This window comes from Nematolebias whitei, chromosome 15 (genome assembly GCF_014905685.2).
Source record: "Nematolebias whitei isolate Nwh7 chromosome 15, NemWhi1, whole genome shotgun sequence".
NCBI classification, from domain to species: Eukaryota; Metazoa; Chordata; class Actinopteri; order Cyprinodontiformes; family Rivulidae; genus Nematolebias; species Nematolebias whitei.
The window spans coordinates 24,683,458-24,709,791 of record NC_056512.1 but is presented as its reverse complement, the minus strand read 5'-3'; the positions used below and the strand labels follow the sequence as shown (position 1 = coordinate 24,709,791).

General features: G+C 40.7%; 3 protein-coding genes across 5 annotated transcripts; 2 read left to right on the top strand and 1 right to left on the bottom strand.

Moving 5' to 3' along the window:
• The first annotated feature begins 1,359 nt into the window (after positions 1-1,359).
• On the top strand, positions 1,360-12,465 carry c15h16orf72 (chromosome 15 C16orf72 homolog). Its single transcript, XM_037688905.1, has 5 exons — positions 1,360-1,748; positions 2,939-3,019; positions 3,327-3,394; positions 3,894-4,104; positions 9,813-12,465. The coding sequence occupies exons 1-5, from the start codon at positions 1,553-1,555 to the stop codon at positions 10,121-10,123; spliced, it is 867 nt and encodes a 288-aa protein (XP_037544833.1). The 5' UTR covers positions 1,360-1,552; the 3' UTR covers positions 10,124-12,465.
• Positions 12,466-13,158: 693 nt separating this feature from the next.
• On the bottom strand, positions 13,159-15,685 carry dctn5 (dynactin 5). Of its 2 annotated transcripts, XM_037689521.1 has the most exons (7): positions 15,566-15,685; positions 15,328-15,396; positions 15,134-15,252; positions 14,778-14,889; positions 13,879-13,981; positions 13,682-13,799; positions 13,159-13,451 (listed from the first exon to the last, which is right to left on the bottom strand). In XM_037689521.1, the coding sequence occupies exons 1-6, from the start codon at positions 15,611-15,613 to the stop codon at positions 13,702-13,704; spliced, it is 549 nt and encodes a 182-aa protein (XP_037545449.1). In that variant the 5' UTR covers positions 15,614-15,685; the 3' UTR covers positions 13,159-13,451; positions 13,682-13,701. The 2 variants fall into 2 exon arrangements, with proteins under 2 accessions (XP_037545449.1, XP_037545448.1); XM_037689520.1 differs by having other exon boundaries at positions 13,159-13,799.
• A 7,475-nt stretch (positions 15,686-23,160) lies between these two features.
• On the top strand, positions 23,161-25,919 carry ndufab1b (NADH:ubiquinone oxidoreductase subunit AB1b). 2 transcript variants are annotated; one of them, XM_037689518.1, is made up of 5 exons: positions 23,161-23,380; positions 24,827-24,946; positions 25,068-25,155; positions 25,484-25,594; positions 25,676-25,919. In XM_037689518.1, exons 1-4 carry the CDS (start codon positions 23,210-23,212, stop codon positions 25,573-25,575), a joined length of 471 nt encoding a protein of 156 aa, XP_037545446.1. In that variant the 5' UTR covers positions 23,161-23,209; the 3' UTR covers positions 25,576-25,594; positions 25,676-25,919. The 2 variants fall into 2 exon arrangements, with proteins under 2 accessions (XP_037545446.1, XP_037545447.1); XM_037689519.1 differs by having other exon boundaries at positions 25,484-25,598.
• The last annotated feature ends 415 nt before the right edge of the window (positions 25,920-26,334 follow it).

Below are 26,334 nucleotides of genomic sequence, written 5' to 3'. Positions count from 1 at the left end.
TTAAGGCTCTGGATGTTGTGGGGCTGTCTTGGTTGACACGCCTTTGCAACATTACGTGGACATCAGGGGACAGTGCCATTGGTTTGGAAGACTGAGGTGGTGGTTCCCCTCTTCAAAAAGGGGGACCGGAGGGTGTGCTCCAATTACAGGTGCATCACTCTCCTTAGTCTCCCTGGTAAGGTCTATTGGCGAAGCAAATCCGATTGTTGGTCGAACCTCAGATCCAGGAGGAACAATGCGGGTTCCGTCTTAGCCGTGGAACACTGGATCAGCTCTTTACCCTCACTAGGGTCCTCGAGTGGTCATGGGAGTTTACCCGTCCAGTCTACATGTGTTTTGTGGACTTAGAGAAGGTGTTCGACTGTGCTCCTCAAGGCACACTGTGGGAGGTGCTCCATGAGTATGGGATTGGGGGTCCGTTGTTACGAGCTGTTTGGTCCGTACAAGCGGTGTGAGAGTTTGGTTCGCATTGCCAGTAATAAGTCAGACCCCTTCAGGGTGGGAGTTGGACTCCACCAAGGCTGCCTGTTGTCACTGATACTGTTCATATTGGCACGTTGGAGAGACTATGTATCTTGGTTGGCCTGGAAACACCTTGGAGTCCTCCCAGATGAGCTGGAAGAGATGTCTGGGCCTCCCTGCTAAAGCTGCTGCCCCCATGACCCGACTTCGGAATAAGAAGATGATGGATGAATGATGGATGGATAGATGGATGGATGGATGGATATTACATTTTGCAACAAAATTTTAACTTTCAGACTGTGCAGGTGCATCTAAAAAAAATAAAAATTTGTGAAAAAGCACCATTTTTTGTCAGTCAAGACATTTGATGCTTTTTGTCATGTCACAAAACTTTTGATGTACTCCCTGGTTCAGGATTGGCTTGACATGAGGAATGCGATATTTGTAACACATGTCTAGGATTCATCTGTGCATAGTGTGCATGAATTTTTCAATACGGAACTTTATCACAATATTCTAATTTTCTGAGACACTGAGTTTTGGGTTTTCATTATTTGTAAACCATAATCTTCAAAATTATAAGAAATAAAGGCTTGCAAATTTAACTCTATTTGTAAAGAATCTATATAATATAAGAGTTTCACTTTCTGAAATGACTAACAAAAAATAGTGAACTTTTCACAATATTTAAATTTTTTGAGACGTACTTGTAGTTGGGTTGGTTCATTTTCACGTTTTGTCTGAGCTGAGATGGACGGGTCTAAAAGCCAATTATCCTCCAAATAAATATGTAATCCCGCCCACAAAGGAATGCGACCAATTGCTGTTGGCGTCTGTAGAGATGGGCGGGATTAGGTACGTTCACGATAGTCTGCCTGTATATATTCCGACGTCTGCAACTAGGACAAAATATTTCGCTAGCTTTATCTGCTCTGCCAGTAGGGAGAGGTTGCGACGCAGTATTCGTAGGAAGAAAAAGCTGAAAATTTAACAGTATTTATGACTTTACACGTATAATTCTTCACAAGATGTCAATATAAACACATTTGAAATATTAGAAGTTATTTTCCCTCGAGTTTTGGTGCATTAAATGGAGGATAAGAAGGAAGACGGAGAGTCGGAAATACAGGAACACGGACCGGAGCACTGGTTCTCAAAATGGGAGCGGCAGTGTTTGGCCGAAGCGGAGCAGATGGAGCCAGGCGAAGAGGAGCCCGACAACGATCAGGATAAGCTGTGGCATCTTTTCCAGAACTCCGCCACAGCCGTGGCACAGTTATACAAAGGTGGAAAACAGTGCTCTGTTTGGTCGTTGGTCCAGTGACACATTATTTTACCATTGTGGCATTGGCTAGTTTGTTAGCATTCTGGCTACGTATCTACAGTATACTGTGAATTTACATTCAGCTTCGACTCAATGCTAGTTAGCTTGTTAGCCAGCTAGCTTGCCGGTTCCAGTGTTGTGTCGAAAAACAGACCCCTGTTGTAAAAAGCACCGTAAGAGGCTTTATTAAAATAAATACATAAAAAAAAAAACCTGACTAAACGTGTTGTTAAGTAAAGTGAAAAACACCAGCCTGATAGTCACTTTAGACTTTTACCTAATTTGTGAATAAAATCGATTTGAAAAGCGCTTTCCACAGCAGGGCTGCTTTTTTTCGCCACAACACCTGGAACGTTCCGTTCGTAGGTGACTTTTTCTGATAGATTAAACTGGTTTGGCAGTAATTCTTTGAGGGGGAAAAAAAAACCATGTTACACGCTTATTTCGACAGATAAATGCCTGTAACCGTATAAAATCTCAACAAGTCGCCGTAAATCCTTTTCTTTTATAACGCATAGTTGTTAACGGTAAGTTGGACCGGCGCTAGCGTAATCTTAGCAAACTAGTTACAAAATGGCGTTGGTAACAACAGTCGTAGCGACGCTACATTCCCAGCTGACGGTGTCTCCTGTGCTGTCAGTTTTACCACCAAGTTTCAAGAGGGTTTTAAAGAGTTATAATGTCCGAAAGTAATGGCTCTCGAGCGATACAGACGATAATAAACGTCTAAGAGTGACTTTTTACAAGCGTTATAATCACAAAATGGCGAGGATAATATATTGCTCGCAGAATTATTTGCGTCTCTACTCGTCCATAATGTTATTCCTGTCATGCTATGTGAATTCCCGTTTGAGCTGCATGCTGTTTTTACATTTGTCTCTTAACTTTACTGCTGAGAGGACAGTTAAGTTCGGTGCTTTTTTTTTTCCTGCAGAGCCAAGTTGGCCATCTAGTGCTTGCTGACAGTTATTTTTATGCTATCTCTCTCTGCAGTTGTAGAACAGAGACAAAATGGCGTTCCAGAAGGAAATTCACTTCAACCCCTGTGCTGTGCTTTGGCCACATTAGTCTCAATATCATATGGTTGCTGTCTGAACAGATCAGTGTTAGGTAATGAGTAGTAAATGAACATATTTGTTTTCTCTCCCACAGACCGGGTATGCCACCAGCAGGGCCTGTCACTGTGGGTGCCATTTCAGAACGCTGCTACAGCTGTGACAAACCTTTACAAAGGTAAACGTCCCTCTTTTTTATTTTTACCGGTACATACTAGAGCTGAGAGCTGCTAATTGTGCTTCATTGTAGTGTTGTCGTTCGGTACCTACCTCGGTATGAGGGTTGTGCACTAGAGGAAAAATAAACTAATGCCAATAGTTGTGTGTTGCTGTGTTGTTGTTTTTAACAATAACTCTCCCAGAGTCAAAACTAAATCTTGTTAATGGGAATTATTTGATGTAACATTTTACACATTGTAATAGACCATTGACCACTCAGTTCATGGTAGTAAAAAAAAAATTTATATTGTCCTCTATCATTACAGAGAGTGTGGAAGCCCATCAGAGAAGTTTTGATCGAGGCATCCAGATAGGTCACCAACGTCGGAACAAGGTGGATCTCGTTTTTTTTGTTTGTTTTGTTTTGGTTTTTGTGGCAAACCTCTGTCCTTATCATATTTGTTTGTTGTTGTCTTTTATCATCTGATGCACTTTCACAACTTTGGTTCCTTGAGTTGCTTTGCGTTTATGGTTTGCGTGCCCTCTGTTTAAAGCTGTCTGAAACGAGCTGTTGTACCTCTTGTCTTCTTCAAACGGGTGATGCTTTGCTTTACATCTTGACATATATAATTTTTTTATTTATCTTTGACCTGATGTCTTGAATAAAACTTAGAAACTCAGACTTGGCCAGTGCAAGTTTGATTTCTTATTTTTCTTTTGGATGAGCTTTGAAAAGTGTCATAATATTTTTTTGTGCTTTCAGTGTAAAAGCCATTTTGTTTTTTTCTGATACACCTCGGCACCTTCTTGACATATTTACCATGTAGAGAACAGATGCTTTCGTGTTAGGTTATGTTTGAACAACAGTAGATAATATGTTTGCTGGGTTGCAGGACATGCTTGCCTGGGTGAAAAAGCGCAGAAGAACCATCCGTAGGGAGGATCTCATCAGCTTTCTGTGCGGCAAAGCACCACCACACAGAAGTAGCAGGACCAGCTCTCGGTTGGCCATGGTGGCCCCCAGCCGGGCCAATTCCCCAGCTGAGACTGGCTCATCTGTGGAAACAGACCTTCAACCCTTCAGGGAGGCCATAGCACTGCACGGTAAGGAAAGTTGAGCCTTATTTGGGCTCACTACAGTGTGCTGGGGATCTGTTTCAGATATATGTGGGAGGTGTAGTGTAGGACAGAAAATGTTGTTACTACTGGTCTTTATGGAAATTTTCAACCACTACTGCCTCAGATATTTTCTGTTTATTGTTGAGGTTCCTAAGTGTGTGTGAGATCTGCTAAGAAGTTAAAGTTTCTGTTTTTAGCTACCACAGAAGGTCAGATTTAAACTCTAGGTGGTGTGATCAGGTGACTCTGTATCTGTTTCTGTGCCAGACAGAAAGTACATGCTTCAGTCTGCGTCTCTGCCACATGGAGCCCTGAGATAAGTTTATGTTTTGGTTGGGCGTGTCAGTTTCAGCCAATGGAGAAACAGCATTACTTTAACTCTTACTGTGTAATTGTCTGATCACATTGGACAAAATAAATGTTTTCATTTAGTTTTATAGATGCATTTTAGCTCCAATATCATGAAAGTGATTGTATTTCTGTAGCACTCTGCACAAATCCATACAACAGCTGTTTGTAGCTGAGGCATTTGGGCATCTGTAGGAATTTAATGGCTATAGTTACAGAACTTTGAGATTTTTTTTATTTTTTATTGCAGTGTTTTGTTGTCTTATCCGATACACTTTCACAACTTTTTTTTTTTTTTTTTTGAGTTGCTTTACATTTTAGTTTCACAACATTTAGATGGTTTGCTTGTCCGCTGTTAAAAGCTGTCTGAAATAAGTGGTTGTACCTCTTGTCGTCTTCAAATGGGGTGATGTGTGAGTTTGATTTCTTATTTTTCTTTTCAAGGATTCAAGGTTCTTTGTCATTCGCATCGCACGTGGCACATGAGGTGGAACGAAATTGTGTAAACAGGGTCCCAGTTACATCCAACAATAGCAAAAATATAAAATGTAAAAAGAAACCGTAAATAAGGATCTAAGAAATATAAACGAGATATATGCTAAAGAATGCCCAACGGTACATTAAAAGATCTAAGATATATGCTAGTCACTAATAGTGCAAAAACAATACACCGAACAACAGCAGCACATTTCTCACAGGTTCTGTTCGGCTATATTTTACACACCGATGCGAGCGATGTCGAGCTCGGCGCCAACCCCAAAACTAACATAAACTTGGATTTATTTAAAGCATGCAACAAAAATACAGAAACAAGGTACCAAAAGTGAAAAAGAATAAATCTACAGCAGCTAAGGCAGAGTGGTTCTGATGACAGTGAGGTTATCTTAGCAACATGGTCCAGTTGATGCTGTTAGCTGTGAGTAGGCCTGGGTGATATCTCGATATATCGATAATTTCATACGCGATATAAAATGAGACTATATCAATATAAAATAATATACATAGAGCTATAATTATACTTGAAGATCTGATGGGAGTCAAACAGAATCAGACTAGTATCGTCTGTTTGACTCCCACCATCCACTGGAACACAAACTCTCTGTCATCAGAACTTTACAGCATCGGGCCGAACGCATCCCCACAAAGACAGAAGGGAAGGAAAAGGAAAAGAAACACATTCAAGAAGCTTTTCAAACATGTGGATATCCTAACTGGGCTTTTGTCAAGTCAGCGAGGAAATCTACAAAACACACTAATAAACAGAAAAAGGAGAACAGCAGACGGAAAAACATTGTCATCCCTTATGTTGCTGGAGTATCAGAGAAATTCAGAAGGATTTTCAACAAACACAACATCCCAGTACATTTCAAACCCAGCAGGACTCTCAGACAGAGGCTGGTCCACCCATACACAAACAGAGTGGTGTAGTGTATGCAGTCCAGTGCAGCGAGGACTGTCCAGACCTCTACATTGGAGAAACTAAACAGCCCCTTCACAGACGCATGGCTCAACACAGGAGAGCCACCTCCTCTGGACAAGATTCAGCTGTTCACCTCCATCTCACAGATAAGGGACACTCTTTTGAGGATCAAAATGTGCAAATTTTGGACCAAGAACACAGATGGTTTGAGAGGGGATGGTGGTGAAGGAAGCAATTTATGTAAAAAGAGAAAAGCTGTCTCTTAACAGAGGAGGAGGCCTCAGATTTCCACTTTCAAAAACATATAATGCAACTTTAAGACTGATTCCCAGCCAGTTTTCACACTTGATGGGAACAGAGGGGCCTCGTCTGTGAATTAGAGTAACAAAAGACTCTTACTGTTAAGGTGTTTAGGTGTGAATTGCCAATCTACATATGTGTGTGTGTCTTATCTCACTCGGCCTTATAACCTGAATCTCTCACTCTGCTGTTTGAATTGAGAAAGCTCCTCGGATGAGGTGCGAAACGTCTTGTTACAAATAAAGTCCAGTTGTTTTTGTATTAAATGCTTTTTGAACTGGTTTATAATCATCGTGCTTTATTTCAGTGGTAATGAAGAGTTGTGTAAATAAAAACAACCACTTTACGCTAGCTTTGATCAAGTAATCATTTGATTGATTTGGTTAATTATTAATTAATAATTTGTAGATAAAAAATTGTTTTGCTTTAATAGATTTTTTTTTCATTGAACCTTTATTTAAACAGATAAATCATATTGAGCCTCAGAGACTCATTAGCAAGTGAGACCTGTTTGGACAGACATTTCTTGTAAAAAAAAAAAATAAAAAAAAAGAGAGAGAACCAAGAGTCAGTCTTACTTTTGGTCAGCAGAGGTTTAATATTCACAAAGCGGCGCTGTTTCACCATGGAAATTATAATATTGGTTTATAATCAATAAGAAATTACCACTAATTTAAGTGCTTGCCTTATTTCGGTGGTAATGAGTTGCATAAATAAAAAACACCACTAGATGGCTGGCACAAAAAAAAAAGTATATACAATATATCGGACGCTAAATTATTAATTAATAATTAATCAATCAAATGATTAGTTAATCAAAGCCAGCATAAAGTGGTTGTTTTTATTTACACAACTCTTAATTACCATTGAAATTAAGCACGATGATTATAAACCAATATTATAATTATTTCCATGGTGAAACTGCGCCGCTTCGTGGTGAAGAGAAGCAGCGCTACATCACCTATACGACCCTGAGCTGTCACTACGGATGGTGCTTCTGCAACAGATTGGGTAACCACAACAGCTGCTACAAAGGAGAGTTTGGTGTTCTCCAGGAAATTAATTGGTTTAGAGTGGCAAGGTGTGAAGTAGTCTTCTCATTAACAAACACAGAGACAAATATCCAGCTTAAGCCTCCAGTATACTGCCGTGTACGTCCGTTCACGCGTACGTACACGTGTACTGTACGCCGAGGGTTCAGACTTCGTACTCCAGCGTACACCCTGAGCAGCTGCAGAGCAGCTTCACAGACAAGGGATGTTTACCTTCGGGACAAATTTAGGTCACCGATTGGTCATTTGCTGACAAGCCTACTGGATTGATTGACAGGTCGGAAAAAGAAAAAAAGCGAGCGCTGGCAGCCGCAGCGGTGTTCTGTGTTTATATGTTGTTAATAAAAAGATCTAAAAAATAAAATAAAAAAAACAGAGCGCGCTGGCTCTACAGCCCACACATCAGAACAGCCCACCAGGAAATTTCCAGACCCTCCCGCAGCCATGCTGGACCCGAGTTTAATTCGCTCGTGACAAATTCCTCCATTTCTCACCATTTCAGTCATGGCATCAACAGAGGAGGAAGAGATCACTGCCTCTTGGCAAAAAAAACAAAAGAAAAGGCCAGATCAGGGATGAAGAAGGGAAATTTAATACATTGGTGTCGCATACAAAACAGTCCCTCGCTGGGCAGTTTATTGTGCAACACCGCATACTCGTATGTGGTCGTAAAAATTTGAGCTTTGCACGGACATGCCCTGGGGGATACGCTCGTACCTCCGCATACGTACGTGCGTACCTCCGCATACGTACGTGCGTACCTCTGCGTATGGATGTACGTGGCAGTATACTGGGGGCTTTAGGGTGATTTATTTGCTGCGTTTCTTCTGGTATTTACACACAGCAAACCAGTAAAGCGCAAACGAGCTCAAACGGCAAGGCTCCGTCCGTGTCGGGAGCATAGGAACCATGAAATTCAGAAAGAAACGAGTCCTAACCAAACAGAACAAAGCTCAGTAAACAAGCCATTACACAACAATGTGGGCTTTCTAACAGCTTTGTTAATGAAGGTTGAATGAATATATTTCATTAAAATTGGATGTTTTAAAGAACAAGTCAGCCTTTTGTTATGTTTGCTCTGTATGTTTTCTGTTTAAATTTTAAGTGCACAGCTGTGTTTTTGGTTTTGTTATGTAGGAAAAAAAATATTTTTTAGACATTTATTTTGTACAGTTACAGCTGTTTGTTAGTAAAGGTGCCTGTGTGACAACTGGGACTAAGCTGTGACCCAAATATATTTTTGTTGTTACTTTATGGAAAGAAAAATATCGAGATGTATATCATATATCGCCATTCATCTTAAAAACGTGAATATTAATTTTGGTCCATATCTCCCAGCCCTAGCAGTGAGGGTTCTTGTACCATAGTCTCATTGGCACCATGTACTGTTAGCAGTGCGGTTCAGTAGCGGTGTGATCTTGTTATCAGGTCCCGTCAGCAGCTTGATGGTACTAATGACCACAGCAGCTGCCTCCCAGACTGTCCTCAAGAACTTGGTCCAGCAGATGGAGAACATCCAAGGTTTCCCTGCAGAACTGAACGTGTCCGTAGAGTTTGGTCCGTGCAGTCAGATGGAGGATCATGGAGACGGCCGCCATGGCAGGCCTGAGCCCGAGGCTGGAAGGACTGAACCACGATGGCAAGGCAGCAACACACAAAACTTGACGAGTGTGTCGCAGTCATACCCGTACCGTGGATGTACATTGTAGGCAACAAACAAAAAGTTAAACCAAAGGCAATAGGAACATAAAAAGATCAAGTTCACCGGGAGCCTGTGAAGCTGCAGCTCGGCTGAGCACAGCCATCTTGGAGGCCCAAGATGAGCTTTGAAAAGTGCCACAATATATATATTTTTTTGCGTGTGTGTGCTTTCACTGTAAAAGTCGCTTTGTTTTGGGGAGCTAGTGTTTGACTGTGTGTTAGCTTCATTATAATACACTCAGGCTCTTCTACTGTTAAGATGGAGCATATGTTTGTTTATAATAAAACTGGTTGAGAATACATGCTGAATTTTTTGTGTATTTAGTTCTGTGTGTTCATGTCTTAAAAATAATAACTAGATTGCAGTGTTTCCCCTAGTTAGCTTGCCATGGCTGGGCGCTCATCTCATCCATGATTTTTGCTGATTGGGGTGGGGGTGGGGGGGAGACATGTCTGAGCGCAGCTTGTACTAACAGTTTTTGAGCGGGGGCAGGGGGCGTTCAACATGAGGGAAGAGGCAATGTGAGTGCTGCCTTGGGCTTTTTAGCTAGAGAGCCTGTATTTTGTGCCGCTATATGTCAGTGCTGGGTGGGTGTGGGAGGGGCAAGTTAAGTTTGGTAGGCGGGGTGCTCAGTTCTGTTGACGGGTGGGGCACCCCGCCTGTATAATGGTAGGGGAAACACTGGATTGTCTGCACTAATAAAAATGGCACGATATTTAAATACTAAAATGTTTAAATACTAAACTGGAACAGGTCTCGTCTACAGATTTACTGCTTCTCGTTATACGTAGAAAAAATATTCAAAACAATTTTTAAATTCATGTGATATTCTCTTGTAAAGTGTTTAACTCATCTCTTCGTTTGTCCTCAGGTCTGAGTGGCGCCATGGCGAGTATCAGTGTGCGCTCCGGCGCTCCCAGTTCTCCAACGCACGTGAGCGGGAGCGGCAGCAGCAACACGGGTGGAGGTAGTTCGTCTGGCTCCGGACCCGTGTGCCGCAGCAGGCGTAACGGGCTCCAAGATGTCGACCTGAACACTTTTATCTCCGAGGAGATGGCGCGACATCTGGACCCCACGGGCTCTGCCTCCGCTGGAGGGGGAGGGACCAGGAAACGAAATTCCACCCAATGTACTGATGTCATCACGGACTCCCCCACGCACAAACGCAACAGGATGATCTGATGTGAAGGTGGGAGGAGGGCGACGGGTGGAAGTACTGATGCGTCGATGCACCTACAGACCATCAGGCGCACGGGCTGTAGTCGAAGTGTCACGGCTCTCATGGATGCTATCTTTGTCTCCTTTAACACTATACGTACAAATCACTGATCTACAATCAGAAGTGTGTGTTTGCGTGCGCGCGCGTGTGTGAGAGAGAGCTAGATGAAAGTCAACTTCACGCTTTTCTGGCCTATGAAGGAGACGATGAAGAGGTCTCTAATCAGTTCTTGGATCGAACACTTTTCAGGAGGTGGAAGAGCACCCTGACACATCGGTGCCCTTCCTCTCCCTTACCGTCACTCATCCTCACCCATCACCTTAATAAGGAAGTGAGGGCCATGATCAAACAGCTTCCCTCAGCAGATGGACTTTTGTTTGTTGGACCTAACTTTGTCAAAGGCTCGGCCCTTCATCAAGCAAACCAGCTTTGTTTTCTGTTACATCATCATCACAGCTCTTGAAGGTGGAGCTGGTTCACCTGGTGTGGTGTCACCCAGCTAACCAGCTACATATCTGTCTGCTGGGGGCGGGGGGCGCTGAACCACCAGGAACAGCTTCTTAATGTTTGGACGTTCAGGCCAGATTCTCTGCTCACTGCTCGGCTTCAGACGTTCTCCAACTCATCCACCAGTGTTAAACTTGTAGGCAGGCTGTTTGCAGCAGCTCTAGCTCCACAAGGATTTTTCACTTTGCATTTTTTGTTTTTGTTTCAAGACAACAGGAAGTTTTTGTGTGTACATCTGCTCAAACGGGCCACGTGCTGACTGATGCCCTCCCCTCCCTGCGTCTTCTCACGAAAGCAGCTTCTGTTTTTATATGCTCGTGCGATGATTCTGATGAGTTGCAATAAGTATTTTTATTTTATTTTTTTTTGCACTTAGCTTCCACCTTTAACTCGTGTAAACAAATCGACTCTTCCATCGTATTCAGCTCGTCCAGGCCCGCTTGTGTTTAGGTGCTTTTAAAAAAAGACGACCCCTCTCAGCAACCTCTTCAACAGTATTTGTTCACCGCTGTGGAGCGTTTTCTGTTCAGTGCTCCATTTAAATTCAGAGTCCTTAATTTTATTTGACAAAAGATTTAATTTATTGGGAAATGATCGGTGCTCCAAGGAAGTTGTAAATTAAAAAAAGTTATATGGGCATGTGTTAAGACCAAACAGAAGATAATCTTAAAGGGACGTGTGCATTAAAAGAAAAAGAAAAAACTTAGGAAGCTTTCATTTTTTTGGTGTAGATTGATGAATTTGGGGAAGTAATTTAATTTATAAGTTGTTGGAGACAAAGCTCACTGCCACATGAGTCTGTAAATTTAGGCACAAAGTACTTGAACTGATTAGTTTTTATTTAATTTTGTGGGGCTCCAAAAGATCAGAGCTAAACTGGAACTTGTTTGAACACTTGATGGTAAAAGATTTTAAATCTTCGAGTTTAGATAATAAATTTAATAATCCCACCTGCAGTAGGAAGTTTTCTGTTGAAGCCATTGAATCAGACTTTTGATTTATAAATGTTTATTATTATTCCCCATTTGTTGATCTGTTTGTGCCACTAAACATTTTTTTTTGGCCTCAAAAGTTTGTATCAAGTTGTATAAAGCCTGTCAGCTTTACTCCGCTGTTACAGTTTGGTCACTAATTTCATACTTTGCATTTTAAGCTTTTATACTTGTACACAAACGTAGAGATTTGTCAGTAAATCAAAAAGTACTGGTAGTTGTGCACCTGAAGCTTCAGAACCAACAGAATAAGTCCAGATTAACGTTCGCGGCAAAATGAAAGATGTGTAAGAATTATTTCATGTTTCTGGATTACTATGAAAAATGTTGCATTTCAAGCCAGATTTTACTGTGTACTCATTACAAAATACTTCACAGGAAAACGAAAGGAAGCCAGTGGATTAGTAAGACGCTTTTTATAATTCAGTAAAGTGTTTTTGCTCAACAAAATGGAAGCGGTGACCGCTCTGTTGTCGTTTACAGCGAGGTCACGTTCTGACCGCATATAGAAAGAAGTTTGAGCAGTCACACATGACTGGTCCAAACTCCTGTCCTGTCTGCAGCCAGTGCCCCAAACTGGTTAGTGTGGTCACAGAGAAGGTGGCACTTTTTGTTTAGTTTTTCCATCCCTTAGCCAGTCAGAGTGTTCGTCTATATGATTTCAAAAAGGCCGACTCATGCCACACGTCTCTGGAGCCAACTGATCCTTTGTCAAACAAAACCATAAATGGCTAATTATAACCTTAACAGATGATTGTTGGTATAATATATGTGGTTCACATTGTAAAATAAATAAAACCTTGAGTTGGAAGTCACTGGGTTCAGTCTAATTATTTTATAATAGTTTGCAAGAAGATCATTAAAAGCAGTTTTTAAATTAGAAATGTGTTTTTAACATTTTCCATATCTGGGTGAGTTTGATAAAGAGTATGGAACTATAATTTTATCTCCACATTCCAAATTTTCTCTCTTAATTTCTCTAAAAATAAATTGAAGCCTTGAGCTAATGAAACTGACCAATATGCAAACATGTTTTTGTTAAAGCACAATAAATATTAAGTCAATTTACAAGAAGTGTTTGTACTCAGACATTTGAAAAGTGGCTCAAAAATGTCACTAAATTACAGAAAATCTGAAGTGAAACTAACATGTATTGACCATTAGAGCATGTAATAAATTAACAGGTTTAAATCCGTGTCAATTAACTCCTCAGGGACATTTGACCACTATGATTAAAGTTATTTTGGGTTAAACAATTAAATAAATCCATTTGAATTAGAATGTGTAAAACTAATTACCCTGAATGTTCTAAATCTTGCACCAACAATATTTTCTCCACTTGAGCTCTGGCGTTTGATTCACTGCCGTGCAGTTATTTTGCTCATTGCAACAGATGCATTGAAGGTACAGCACCACGAAGAAGAGATTACTTGGTAAAATGCATGCGACGCTACGCTTCATCAACAGAGCTCTTTGTGAGTAATGTCTTGGAGACGCACTTCGATCCATTTTAGTTTATTAACAGGTTTAAATCTTTCCGTATCGTCAGCAGCTGTGCACTCGGAGCGACGCGCTGCAACAAGTCATCACGTTAACTGAAGCTCCAAAACAAACTCAGTACTTTTATAATTCATAAAAGATGGTTGGAGAGAAAAGCTAAAACGTGTCTAATGTCCAGCTACACAATTTTATTCTTCACCGGGTGGAGAACATCTACAGATGACGCCGCTGAAGAAATCCTCGCTCCGCTTTTGGTCCTTTTCTTGCTCCACCTCTTCATCTTCACCTGGAACTGAAGTCAAACATCATAAACTAAGCAGAAATAAAGAGTTCCTTCAGCTTTTGGTGGGGAAACTTCATAAAAAACATTTCAGCTGTTTTATCTGACGTACACTTAAATATGCCGGGATGACAAATGTTTAAAAAATATTTTAGATTTGAAACGTTTCACTTTCTATCTTTTGTCCTTGTTTAGCTAAAGCTGAACGTTTGTCTCGATGCGACCTCTCGTGAGTTCATTACAGTAGACGGAGGAGTTGGACTCAGATCTGACTGAGGGGCAGGAACTTCTGGTAGTAGCTCTTGGTTACGTCGATCATCAGGTCCTGCGTGCACTCGGGGAGCTCTCCTGAAAACAGACCTGACAAAACGAGACCAACGTTAAAAACGACCCAGAACGGAAGAAGCGCTCACTTGTTCGGTGCGAGCGTCCTGCTGACCTGGACACCCGGAGAAGACGGTGAAAGGCGGCACCACCGTCTCAGGTGGGAGCACGGTGTTGTCTAGGATCTTGCAGCACTCCTTCAGCACACACCGACGACCCTGCGTGTCAAACACCAAATCAAATCACGCGTCTGCAGGATCCAGAGCGTTCACGGACTCTGGAAGCATCGTTTAAATCAGGCGAAATTTGTTCTTAATGTCTGAGTGAAACTTGTCTGAATCAAATGATTGAGTCAGATTATTTATTTTACACAAACCTAAAAAAAAAAAAAAAAAAATCAGATTGTATTTATATAAAAAAAAAAAGTCAAATTTAAGCAAAAATCTATTTTACATATTTTAACCCATCGGTTTTTACCACTGTCTGCAGTCATGCTCCAAATAAAACACAACCTATTTTACATAAGAATATAAAACAAAAAAAAAAGATTCTGGTCCTAACAAGGTCATAAAATAAAAGTTTAACAACATCTTACATTATTCTTTATTTACTTAAAAAAAAAAAAAACAGGTTGGTAAAAATCCAACAGAGGGTGAAAAACTGCAGAGATTATTTTATGACTGCAACATTTTATTTGCCGATTTTGATTAATAACATGTGCTCCCTTTCTTGCACTCGACTCAGTTTTTTTTTAACTCTTGAAAATATATAAAAAACCATTTGACCTAAACTTTCAGTAAATGCCAAAAATGTAATGACTGTACGCTCCACAGTGTGTTTCAACAGACGACATGTGACTAAAGATCCTTTCTGAAGCTGCTCCCCGCTGCTGGGGATGAGTTCAGACGCTGCTTTTGACGACTCACAAACTTCTTTGTGAACGTTTTCAGCACATGCTTTGAAGCAGATTTCCCAGAGAAGGAAGAATGTTACATTATGTTGTATTTCACTCACTATCACACAGTTTTTGCCAATGTGGACGTAGGAACCGATCTGAGCTGCGTTCACCACGCAGTCCTCCTCGATAAAGACGTGGTCTCCGATGTGCAGCGGGAAAAACGCCACTCTGAAGGAAACAAACACAGAAAATAGAAAAATACAGCTTGTATTTATTTCACACGATAAATACAGCAAGGATTCAACTGGATGAAAACAAACTGACGTAGTTGCAGATCGGGGACTTTTGTATTAAACAAGAATTTTGCTCATTGAATGCATCACCAACCAGTTTGAAAGCAAGGACTAGTTCCTCAGAGTGATCCTGGCCTAAACATAAAGAGTGTAATGTAAATTAAATATAAATACTTTACCCTTTGCTAAATTTTTTGAAAGGTGGTCTAATTACACTCCGGCTTTTCACAACACAGTGTCTCCCCACTCTGACGTTGGCCAGGTCTCCCCTGATGATGCAATCATTCATAACAATAGTCTGAAGGAGAAAACACAGGAATCAGGAACAAGGCCGTGGATTATTATTTAATAAACCATTCAGCTGTTTTCTTACTTTGCCATTAAGAACGATGTTTTGACTCCCACACAGCACCGACTGCCTGCTCACCTTGTTCCCAGATGCCTGTAAGAACATGACAGCACCAGTTACCATTTAGATAACTGCGTGTTTTTTATTTTATTGTCCATTTTAATGGTTTCAATGAAAGTCCAACGCCCTTCTTCTTCAGCTGCGAGTTATAAAAAAACAAGTTATTTCAGCCAAAAGAATATTTATAAACCGCAAATGTTACCGTCTCTATGTACTCCGCTTTGTTGTACAAGATTTCAGACAGCTCCATGCTTGTCAAGTCGATTTAGCCGTAATTATTTGACAATAACATATGAAGCGTTTAGCGGAGCTACTTCCTGTCTTCTGCGCAGGAGCGGATATGACGTCAATGCTTTTTTTTTACAAAAAACAATCATCCAGTTGTCAACAACAAAAAGGGTTAAATCATGTCAGCTGGACCAGTTTCTTAAAGTGAGAAACGTTTCGACCACAATCCGGAAAGTGTGGGGGACGAAAAGTACCGAAAGATTAAAAAATATCTCAACAGCAAAGTAAAAAAAAAGGAAATTAAAATGAATTGCTCATTAATTTGTTAATTATCCAGGCAAAATTCTTCATACATGATGTAAAATAAAAAGCCAATAAAAAAAAATTACGAAATATGTGCAATCACTTTGATTAACAAATATTCAGAAAACAAACAACAAAAACAAGATTTATTCTAATTTTGAAGTTCAAACATTTTTTTTTACTTTTTTGATTTCTTTCATTGCTTTCAATACTTCAATATATGCCTTATATTATTATTATTTTTTTTACATTGCTTTGTAATGTTTTTTTTTTTCATTTTTTATATAATTTCTTCTGTTTACTTTTCATTTTAAATCCTTTTACATGTTTGTCCCTGTTGTCTGTACCTGTTCTGTGTTCTTTGTTTAAAACAAGTCTCTCTTGCAAATGAGTCCTCGAGGCTCAATGAGACTAACTTGTATAAATAAAGGATGAATGAAAAAAAAAAAAGAAAGAAAAAAAATATATATATGTATATTTTTAAAGTTAACACATTTTTCATATTTCACTCACATTCAGTCTACATATTTTATATGCGGGTTCATGATTTTATTGTATTTAAGTCTTTATTGTATTAAGCTAGCAGCATGGTGGCGCAACTGGTAGAGCTGCTGCCTCTCAGCGAGCAGGTCCCTGGTTCAAACCCCGGTCCAGGGGCCTTTCTGGCTGGAGTTTGCATGTTCTCTCCGTGCATGCGTGGGTTTTCTCCGGGTACTCCGGTTTCCTCCCACAGACCAAAAACATGCATGTTAGGCTGATTGGTAACTCTAAATTGTCCCTAGGTGTGAATGAGAAAGTGAATGGTTGTTTGTCTCGTTTGTCTCTATGTGGCCCTGTGATGGACTTGTGACCTGTCCAGGGTGTACCCCGCCCCTCGCACAGTGATTGCTGGACATGGGCACCAGCGACCCCCGTGACCCAAAATGGAATAAACGGGTAAAGATAATGGATGGATGGATGTATTAAGCTACAGTTTCTTTAGTGTACTTTTTTTCTAAATAACTTTTTAAAAATTAAGTAAACCCCTAATGTGACACTTTTCCTGCTGCATTTTGTACAAAGAATACCCATCCATTTATCCTTTTGTTGTTGTCCAATTCAACCTTTATTTATACAGCTTAGTCTCATTGAGCCTCTAGGACTCATTTGCAAGAGAGACTTGTTTTAAACAAAGAACACAGATGAGGTATAGACAACAGTAGAAAATCATAATAAAAGCATACAGTGCCTTGCTAAAGTATTCAGCCCCCTTGAACTTTTCAAACTTTTGTCACATTTTAGGCTTCAAACATAAAGATATAAAATTTTAATTTTTTGTGAAGAATCAACAACAAGTGGGACACAATCGTGAAGTGGAATGAAATTTATTAGATGTGTCAAACTTTAACAAATAAAAAACTGAAAAGTGGGGTGTGCAATATTATTCGGCCCCCTTGTGTTAATACTTTGTAGCGCCGCCTTTTGCTGCAGGTCCAGCTGCAAGTCTCTTGGGGTTTGTCTCTATCAGTTTTGCACATGGAGACACTGAAATTCTGCCCATTCTTCTTTGCAAAACAGCTCGAGCTCAGTGAGGTTGGATGGAGAGCGTTTGTGAACAGCAGTCTTCAGCTCTTTCCACAGATTCTCGATTGGATTCAGGTCTGGACTTTGACTTGGCCATTCCAACACCTGGATACGTTCATTTGTGAACCATTCCATTGTAGATCTGGCTTTATGTTTTGGATCATTGTCTTGTTGGAAGATAAATCTCCATCCCAGTCTCAGGTCTCTTGCAGACTCAAACAGGTTTTCTTCCAGAATGGTCCTGTATTTGGCCCCATCCATCTTCCCATCAATTCTGACCATCTTCCCTGTCCCTGCTATGAAAAGCAGGCCCAAACCATGATGCTGCCACCACCATGTTTGACAGTGGGGATGGTGCGTTCAGCTGTGTTGCTTTTACACCAAACATATCGTTTTGCATTGTGGCCAAACAGTTGGATTTTGGTTTCATGTGACCAGAGCACCTTCTTCCACATGTTTGGTGTGTCTCCCAGGTGCTTGTGACAAACTTTAAACAACACTTTTTATGGATATCTTTGAGAAATGGCTTTCTTCTTGCCACTCTTCCATAAAGGCCAGATTTGTGCAGTGTACGACTGATTGTTGTCCTATGGACAGACTCTCCCACCTCAGCTGTAGATCTCTGCAGTTCATCCAGAGTGATCATGGGCCTCTTGGCTGCATCTCTGATCAGTCTTCTCCTTGTTCCAGATGAAAGTTTAGAGGGACGGCCGGGTCTTGGTAGATTTGCAGTGGTCTGATACTCCTTCCATTTCAATATGATTGCTTGCACAGTGCTCCTTGAGATGTTTAAAGCTTGGGGAATCTTTTTGTATCCAAATCCGGCTTTAAAGTTCTCCACAACAGTATCTCGGACCTGCCTGGTGTGTTCCTTGGTCTTCATGATGCTCTCTGCGCTTTGAACAGAACCCTGAGATCATCACAGAGCAGGTGCATTTATACGGAGACTTGATTACACACAGGTGGATTCTATTTATCATCATCAGTCATTTGGGACAACATTGGATCATTCATAGATCCTCACTGAACTTCTGGAGTGAGTTTGCTGCACTGAAAGTAAAGGGGCCGAATAATATTGCACGCCCCACTTTTCAGTTTTTTATTTGTTAAAAAAGTTTGACACATCCAATAAATTTCATTCCACTTCACGATTGTGTCCCACTTGTTGTTGATTCTTCATAAGAAAAATAAAATTTTATATCTTTATGTTTGCGGATGGGTGCGGTGTCTGCAGTGAAGCGGGCGCTGTACAGGTCAGTCATGGTGAAGAGAGAGCTGAGTCAAAAGGCGAAGCTCTCAATTTACCGATCGATCTACGTTCCTACCCTCATCTATGGTCATGAGCTTTGGGTTGTGACCGAAAGAATGAGATCTCGGATACAAGCGGTCAAAATGAGTTTTCTCCGCAGGGTGTCTGGGCTCTACCTTAGAGATAGGGTGAGAAGCTCGATCATCCGGGAGAGACTCAGAGTAGAGCCGCTGCTTCTCCACATCGAGAGGAGCCAGTTGAGGTGGCTCAGGCATCTGGTTAGGAAGCCTCCTGGCTGCCGCCCTGGTGAGGTGTTCCGGACACGTCCCACCGGGAGGAGACCCAGAGGAAGACCCAGGACACGCTGGAGGGACTATGTTTCTCGGCTGGCCTGGGAACGCCTCGGGATTCCCCCGGAGGAGCTGGACCAAGTGGCTGGGGAGGGGGAAGTCTGGGCCTCCCTACTTAGGCTGCTACCCCTGCGACCCGACCCCAGATAAGCGGAAGAAAATGGATGGATGGATGGACCTTTATGTTTGAAGCCTGAAATGTGGCAAAAGGTTGAAAAGTTCAAGGGGGGCGAATACTTTCGCAAGGCACTGTATATATTGAAAATCAAATAGAAGAAATTATATAAAAATATGAAACAAAATCAGCTACATTATAAAACAATGTAAAATACTAAAAACAGGAACGTATTTGCATTGTTTTTTGCCATGAACTTAACAGTTGTTTAAAATCCTTTAGAGAGGTCAAAGTCGACAACTTCAGATCTTTTGTTTTACAAGGTGTTCCAGGTTACAGGAGTGGAGCAGGAGAAGGCCCTTTTGCCAAGTTTGGTTCACACTCAGGAGACGCTGCAGGTAATAATGTCCTGAGAGCGCATGCTTTAGCTGCACTCATGCAGTTACATGTAGGAGGAGATGTATGAAGGCAACAGACCAAGAAGTGATTTAAAGATGAAAATGTACCAGTGAGTGAGTCTCTGTGTAGTAAATGGTGACCAGTTAGTGAATACAGAGTGATGAGTACGATGGTTACAGACAGTTATGAATCTTAGCACACCGTGATAGACAGCATCCAAAATCTGCAGGGTGCTTGTAGGATCATTCATGTAAATAATGTCACCGTAGTCAATGGAGGGAAGGAAAGTCACAGTTACAAGGCACTTCCTTGCATTCAGAGTTAGACAGGATCTATTTCTGAAATAGAAACCCAGTTTTACTTTCAATTTCTTTACCAAGTTTTCGACATGAGGCTTAAAGGAGAGATGCAAATCGACCAATATACCCATGCATTTATAAGAATCAACAAACTCAATAGGAACATCATTCATAAAAGATAGAAGGAAGGACTGCCGGTACCAACTTCCTGTTTATGCTGGTGAAGATTCTCAGTCATCCAGGACATGATGAATTCAAAAAGCGTTCAATACAAAAACAACTGGACTTTATTTGTAACAAGACATTTCGCTGCTCATTCGAGGAGCTTTCTCAATTCAAACAGCAGTGAGTGAGAGATTCAGGTTATAAGAATGAGTGAGATAAGACACACACATATGTAGATTTGGCAATTTACACCTAAACACCTTAACAGTACGGGCCCCCCAAAAAAGTCTTTGTTACTCAGACGAGGCCCCTCTGTTCCCATCAGGTATGAAAACTGGCTGGGAATCAGTCTTAAAGTTGCATTATATGTTTTTGAAAGTGATTCCCAGCCAGTTTTCACACCTGATGGGAACAGAGGGGCCTCGTCTGTGAATTAGAGTAACAAAGACTTTTGAGGGGCCCCTACTGTTAAGGTGTTTAGGCGTGAATTGCCAAATCTACATATGTGTCTTATCTCACTCAGCCTTATAACCTGAATCTCTCACTCTGCTGTTTGGAGCGAAACGTCTTCTGTTACAAAGTCCAGTTGTTTTTGTATTGAACGCTTTTTGAACTTCCTGTTTAACAACATCCTTTTGGTTTTATCAGCATACCAGTTTGAGACGGAATAAATCTGACTGGATGATGTCAAAAGCAGACTGTAAAAGCTCATTTTTTCTTGTCAAACTTATTTGGAAAGCAAACATTCTCTTTTAAAAGACACACTGTTTGGGATGAGCAGAAGTGAGGAGAAAAAAATCTTGAATTTCAACAAATCAGTCATATCTACAAGATTATATCAGAGAGTCAGAGTCAGAGTTTCTTTATTGTCATTCACACCTCATGTGGTACATGTGGTGTAGCGAAATTATGTACACGGGGTCCCAGTTACATCCAACAATAAAATGTCTAAGAAAAACAGTAATAACATCTAAGATACATCTAAGATTCTCCTACTCCGCTCCTGTTTCCTGGAATATCTTACAAAAAGATTTGAAGCTCTCGACCTTGACCTCTCTAAGTGGCTTTAAGAATCTGTTGGACTCCTGGCAGGGTCCAATGCAGACATGTTCCTGTTTTTAGTTTTCTACATTTGTCTTGGAATCTAGCTGTTTTTTGTTTTGTTACCTTTTTCCTTTTAGCCATCCTACTTGTTAAAAAAAAAAAAAAAAAAAAAACTGTAGTATGAGTTTTTATAACTGCTTATTGTTGTTGCTGTTGTCCATTGTTGTCATCTTTCTTTGTTGAAATCAGGTCTCTCTTGTAAATGAGTCCTCGAGGCTCAATGGGATTTACCTGTCTAAATAAAGGTTGATTGATTGAAGATATGAACTAAGAAAAACATCAACTAAATATACACTAAGCACTCATAACATAAAACATTGAACATCAGCACAAACATGAACATGAGTCTGTGAGCAGATGTGCACGCATGAACACATCAACATTGAAACAGATCAGCAGCAACATGAAACAGATCAGCAGCAACATGAAACAGATCAGCAGCAACATGAAACAGATCAGCAGCAACATGATATGGTTTTTCACAGTGATTATTCTAGTTAGAGATTCATGAGTCTAACAGCCTCATGGTAGAAGCTGTTCCTCAGTCTAGTGGTTCTACACTTAATGCTCCTTAACCTCCTTCCTGAGGGGAGTGGGGCAAAAAGTGTGTGTGCTGGGTGGGTGGGGTCCTTCATGATGCAGGTGGCCCTCTTCCTGCATCTGGAGGTGTAGATGTCTGTGATGGTGGGGAGACTGATTCCAACAGATTTCTGTGCAGCCTTCACCACTCTCTGCAAAGCTTTTCTTTCTGCAGCTGTGCAGAAAGAAAAGCTTTGCAGAGAGTGGTATATGATTTATTACATATGTAAAGCATCCAAAACAAGGACAGAATATCATCACATTTTAAAGAATCTTCTTTCTAAGTTGTCAGTGAAAAGTTTTTTTTAGTTTGTGCACATGAGCACTGTCTTCTGAGACACAGACCGTTCAGGAAAGAGCTGAGTTGTAGGAGAAAACACACTTTTTCCAAGAAAGTTTTAAAAACAGTTTTACAGTTTATTGAACGTGAATCCATGGCATCTACAAAATGCATTTTGAAAATACTAGAAAACAGAATCCTTCTCTCAGTCATTTTGTGCTTGTATATAGTTTAAAAGAAGACACAGAAAACAGGGATTGTGTATAAACAGCTTAACTATTTTTTACCAGCTCACTCACTTGTTTTATACAAAGTACCTTTTTTATTTTTGCATTTACATTAGAATCCCTCTTTATGTCTTCTCTGAGATCCTTTGCTTTTCTGATTTGACCATATTTGTTTACCTACACAAACTACAGCCCAGGTCCATTTTATGATTGAAAAGTCCACATGGTTTTTCACGGATTCATCCAAGTGCTTTGTTCACATTGAATGTGGACCCACATTTCAGAATTGCAGTCAACTTAGCTGGAACTACTGGAGCAAATTCTTTCAATTGGCACCATTATCAAATGTAGTTCTAAATAACCTTTTCGTGTTTGATTTCATACTTCAATCAACCTTTATTGAGACAGGTAAATCCCAATGAGCCTCGAGGACTCATTTACAAGAGAGACCTGATTTCAACAAAGAAAGATGACAACAATGGACAACAGCAACAACAATAAACAGTTATAAAAAGTCATAATACAGGTTTTTATTTATTTATTTATTATTATTATTTTTTTGCACCTTTACTGGGATTTCTGGGGAAATTATTTTTTTAAATTGATTATTTTAATAAGTGCAAACTTGCTTATAGTTAAACAAACAAAGAAAGCACACTGTTTTGCACAGTTTGTGTTATAAAATACAAAACCTAATTTGTCCCATAAAGTCTGTTTTAAATTTCCATTCTGGGTTCGATTGGTATTGCCTGGGTTGAATATTTGCTTCTCTGCTCTTCCACAGCTTATCTTTTATTATTTTAACATTTAAATATATAATTTTATTCGTGTTTTGTGTAGTTAATTACGCATTTTAAAGCACAAACAAGTTTATAAAAGTCTAAAATAAACTCGCTCCTGTGTTGTACGCATGCGCACTGCGGAGCCTTTGCCCTCGATTACTCCGGCTCTTCTTGCCGCCGATCCTCCAGCAATTCTCCCCAACATGGCGGCCCGTGTCCTAGTGCAGTGTGTCCGCTCGCTCGCTCGTCCCTCTCTGCGGCTTTGCTCCGGTAACTCAGCCGTCAGAGCCGCCGTTATACCTTCAGTCACGACCCACCGACCTCTGTCCTTCGCCGCAGGCAGCCGGAGGACGCGGTGTCTCGGTCCGAGCCAGGTGAGTCCCCCGGCTTATCGACCAGCCTTGGCCTGGTGCTTGCATCTGTGACCTACCCGATGTCTTTGAGCCTGCCGCGGGTTCACAGACCTCCACAGAGCCGTGCGGGGCGTTTAATTCAACTGAAGGGAATGATTCATGTCGTAGGAGTCAGTCTTTAAATTTACAATGCGTTGTCAGGGCTTATTTTTATGACGCCACCAATTATTGTCCCGTTAACTCGGCTCGTGAGTTAGCATAGAAAGCTAGCTGGTTAGCAAAGTTCAGTGTTGTACTTGGCTCCTCTGCCTGAAGGAGCACTTTGACTTTGACTTTGTGCGACCACATGTGTTGGAAAATGTAAATGCATCGCAGACAATGTAAAACTGAGTGGCAGCTAAAGCGTCCATGTAACAGACTGGAGATACTTTAATAAAGACACGTGGTTCTTCATGTTGTGACTAACGTAAACATGAGACGCTCCTGAAACTCTTCGAGATGAGACAAACGTTTGGTGAAGTAATAATCGTGATAAACTATTCTAATTTATTTTTAAGAACTGGAACAAACAGCAGACGCGATTGAGCTAATCATCCAAGTATGTTTGTTAAAATGTTTACAATTTATTTTTATTACTTTCCTCCAAGCATCACCAGGTGACCGATTTTTTTTGTTTGTTTGTCTCTTAAATATCTAATTTAAAAGCACTGTCATATTTCTCACTAAGTTAAATTTTCTGCACCTGCAACGGGTTCATCACTATTTATGTGGTGTGTTTGAGGACAGGAGCAAACCTGGGATTTTTGAGAGTGTGGCAGTGGTATGTTCAAGTACCAAAAGGAAACGAGTCTTACAGGACACTGAACTTTGTTTATTTCTTATTTGTAATCCATAACCTCAAAATTACAAGAAATAGTCATGAAATATGTCACTATGTGTAATAAATCTATATACGAGTTTCACTTTCTGAAGCGACTGACAAAGAAAACGTAACTTTTTCTCAATATTCTCATTTCTGAGACGCTCCTGTGTTTTTCAGCGTTGGTGAACATCTGTCAATTCCAATCATCAGCGGAGCAATGGGTGCCTCCCTGCTTTAGTTAATGGACGATGCTCTCAACATCTTAAGCAGTAATCTCAAATCTTTGAATGAATGAAAAGTTGAACATTTGTCAGTTTGCTGTGTTAAACTTAAAGCAGTCTTGTTGCAGTGTTTGTGTTCGTGGAGCCTAAAGCAAATGATTCCACACCAGATACAAGCTGTCGATTCAGTGAACCCGTGCTGTGTTTATGAACCTCTGAAGTCCCACACGTCTCCTCTTGTTTCACAGTTCTTGTAACTCTACATTCTTCAGCTACATGAAACATTTTGCTCCCCCAAAAACAAACAAGCAAAAAAAAAGTTAGTAGGCTGAATGATCGTAAACATTTTTGTCTTCGTCTCCTCTTCTTCCTTGTGCTGTTTAGATCCCCTCGGTGGGCGTGTTGTGCCGGCAGTATGGGGACATGCCCCTCCTCACTTTAGAAAGCATCAAAGACCGCGTCATGTATGTACTGAAGCTCTACGACAAGGTCAACCCAGAAAAGGTAAAAAAAAAAAAAACTTGGTGATTTAAAAAAGCTGTTGAATTGTTATCGATTCAGGACGCAAAGTATCTGTTTCTGTCTCGAAGTGCGTTTTAATCTCTGCTCCGTTTGCGTCCCCCAGCTGCAGACGTCTTCCCACTTCATGAAAGACTTGGGTTTGGACAGTTTGGACCAGGTGGAGATCATAATGGCCATGGAAGATGAGTTTGGTAAGAGCCAGGGTGCGCTCTGGGAACAGTTCAGGGGTGCACAGTGTGGAGCACCACGTCAGTCATTTAGGAAGAGATGTGACACGAAACGATACCCACAGGTTGTTTATGTACTTCTACTTAGAACTGCACAATCCAAGTTTTAATGTTGTGATCAACAGCAGCGTGAACAAGTCTAGAAATGTCATTTATCTTGACATGGACTCATTTAGGCTCAACTTGTATGAAGGTACCAGTAGTTTGTTTTTCATGAACGTCTTGTACGCACACGTTTTAGTTCAGTTCAGCTTCTTATCGTGTTTTAAGGATTTTTGTGTTTCTGCTGCAGGTTTTGAGATTCCAGACGTGGATGCAGAGAAGCTGATGACTCCAGAGGAGATCGTACAGTACATCGCAGACAAGAAGGACGTTTATGAATGACGTGTCCTGAAGCTCAGAGGCAGGTGGATGTCTCTCCTTTACTCTGAAATCAAGTGCTCCTTAAAATTCAGTCTTTTCTTCTTCTTCTTTTTGGTTTCAGAGGGTGCCCGTTCCCCCCGAGGTACCAAACCAGTTTCCACTTGAGCCCCGTCAACTCTTCAGTTCATTGTGGCGATGTCCGGGTCACCCGCCGCGTCTCGTGCGTCACTGTATTTAAACTAACGTGTTCTTGGGAGTTTAGAGATTTAAAAGCTCGATTAAAACAAAAAATACATCACAGATCTGATTTATTGTTTTTTTTTTTTTGTTTCTTTCAGCCCCAACCTGCAGTGTTGATGTATAATTTCTGAAATCGATCAATAAAAACGGGTTGTATGGTTCTGCTAGTGATGTTCAGCTTTTTTTTTAATTTTTATGACCAGTTTGTGGAGCTGAGTCTTGATAACCAATATGGGTCTCAGTTTATGTTTATAGGTAGAAGCTACGTTCAACTAAAGATTAGTACCGCAAGTACCAATACTGTACTATGTAGCTGGCAGGTCTGAGATGATGCAAGGCTTCAAGCTACTGTTAGGAAGCCAAATGTTTAAATGTGGGTAAAACGTGTTTTACACAGAAAAGCTGCATAATTTTCTAAAACATTCTCATTCGACCCATTAATTAAGATTTTAAATGTGTGATTCAGGAAGACACTGACAGTGTTGTTCACCACACCCACTCTGAAAGGGAGTTTAAAGTAATGATTCAGTTGTTTTTAAG

Bases quoted from the DNA above. Each gene is read 5' to 3' on its own strand.
- c15h16orf72 (XM_037688905.1), top strand. From the start codon at position 1,553: ATGGAGGATAAGAAGGAAGACGGAGAGTCGGAAATACAGGAACACGGA. The intron at 3,020-3,326 runs GTAAACGTCCCT...CTATCATTACAG, and splicing joins TGTGACAAACCTTTACAAAG to AGAGTGTGGAAGCCCATCAG. The intron at 3,395-3,893 runs GTGGATCTCGTT...GCTGGGTTGCAG, and splicing joins GTCACCAACGTCGGAACAAG to GACATGCTTGCCTGGGTGAA.
- dctn5 (XM_037689520.1), bottom strand. From the start codon at position 15,613: ATGGAGCTGTCTGAAATCTTGTACAACAAAGCGGAGTACATAGAGACG. The intron at 14,890-15,133 runs GTAAAGTATTTA...TGTTTCCTTCAG, and splicing joins TTCAAAAAATTTAGCAAAGG to AGTGGCGTTTTTCCCGCTGC. The intron at 13,800-13,878 runs GTCAGCAGGACG...TCGTTTTGTCAG, and splicing joins CGTCTTCTCCGGGTGTCCAG to GTCTGTTTTCAGGAGAGCTC.
- ndufab1b (XM_037689518.1), top strand. From the start codon at position 23,210: ATGGCGGCCCGTGTCCTAGTGCAGTGTGTCCGCTCGCTCGCTCGTCCC. The intron at 24,947-25,067 runs GTAAAAAAAAAA...TGCGTCCCCCAG, and splicing joins ACAAGGTCAACCCAGAAAAG to CTGCAGACGTCTTCCCACTT. The intron at 25,156-25,483 runs GTAAGAGCCAGG...TTTCTGCTGCAG, and splicing joins GGCCATGGAAGATGAGTTTG to GTTTTGAGATTCCAGACGTG.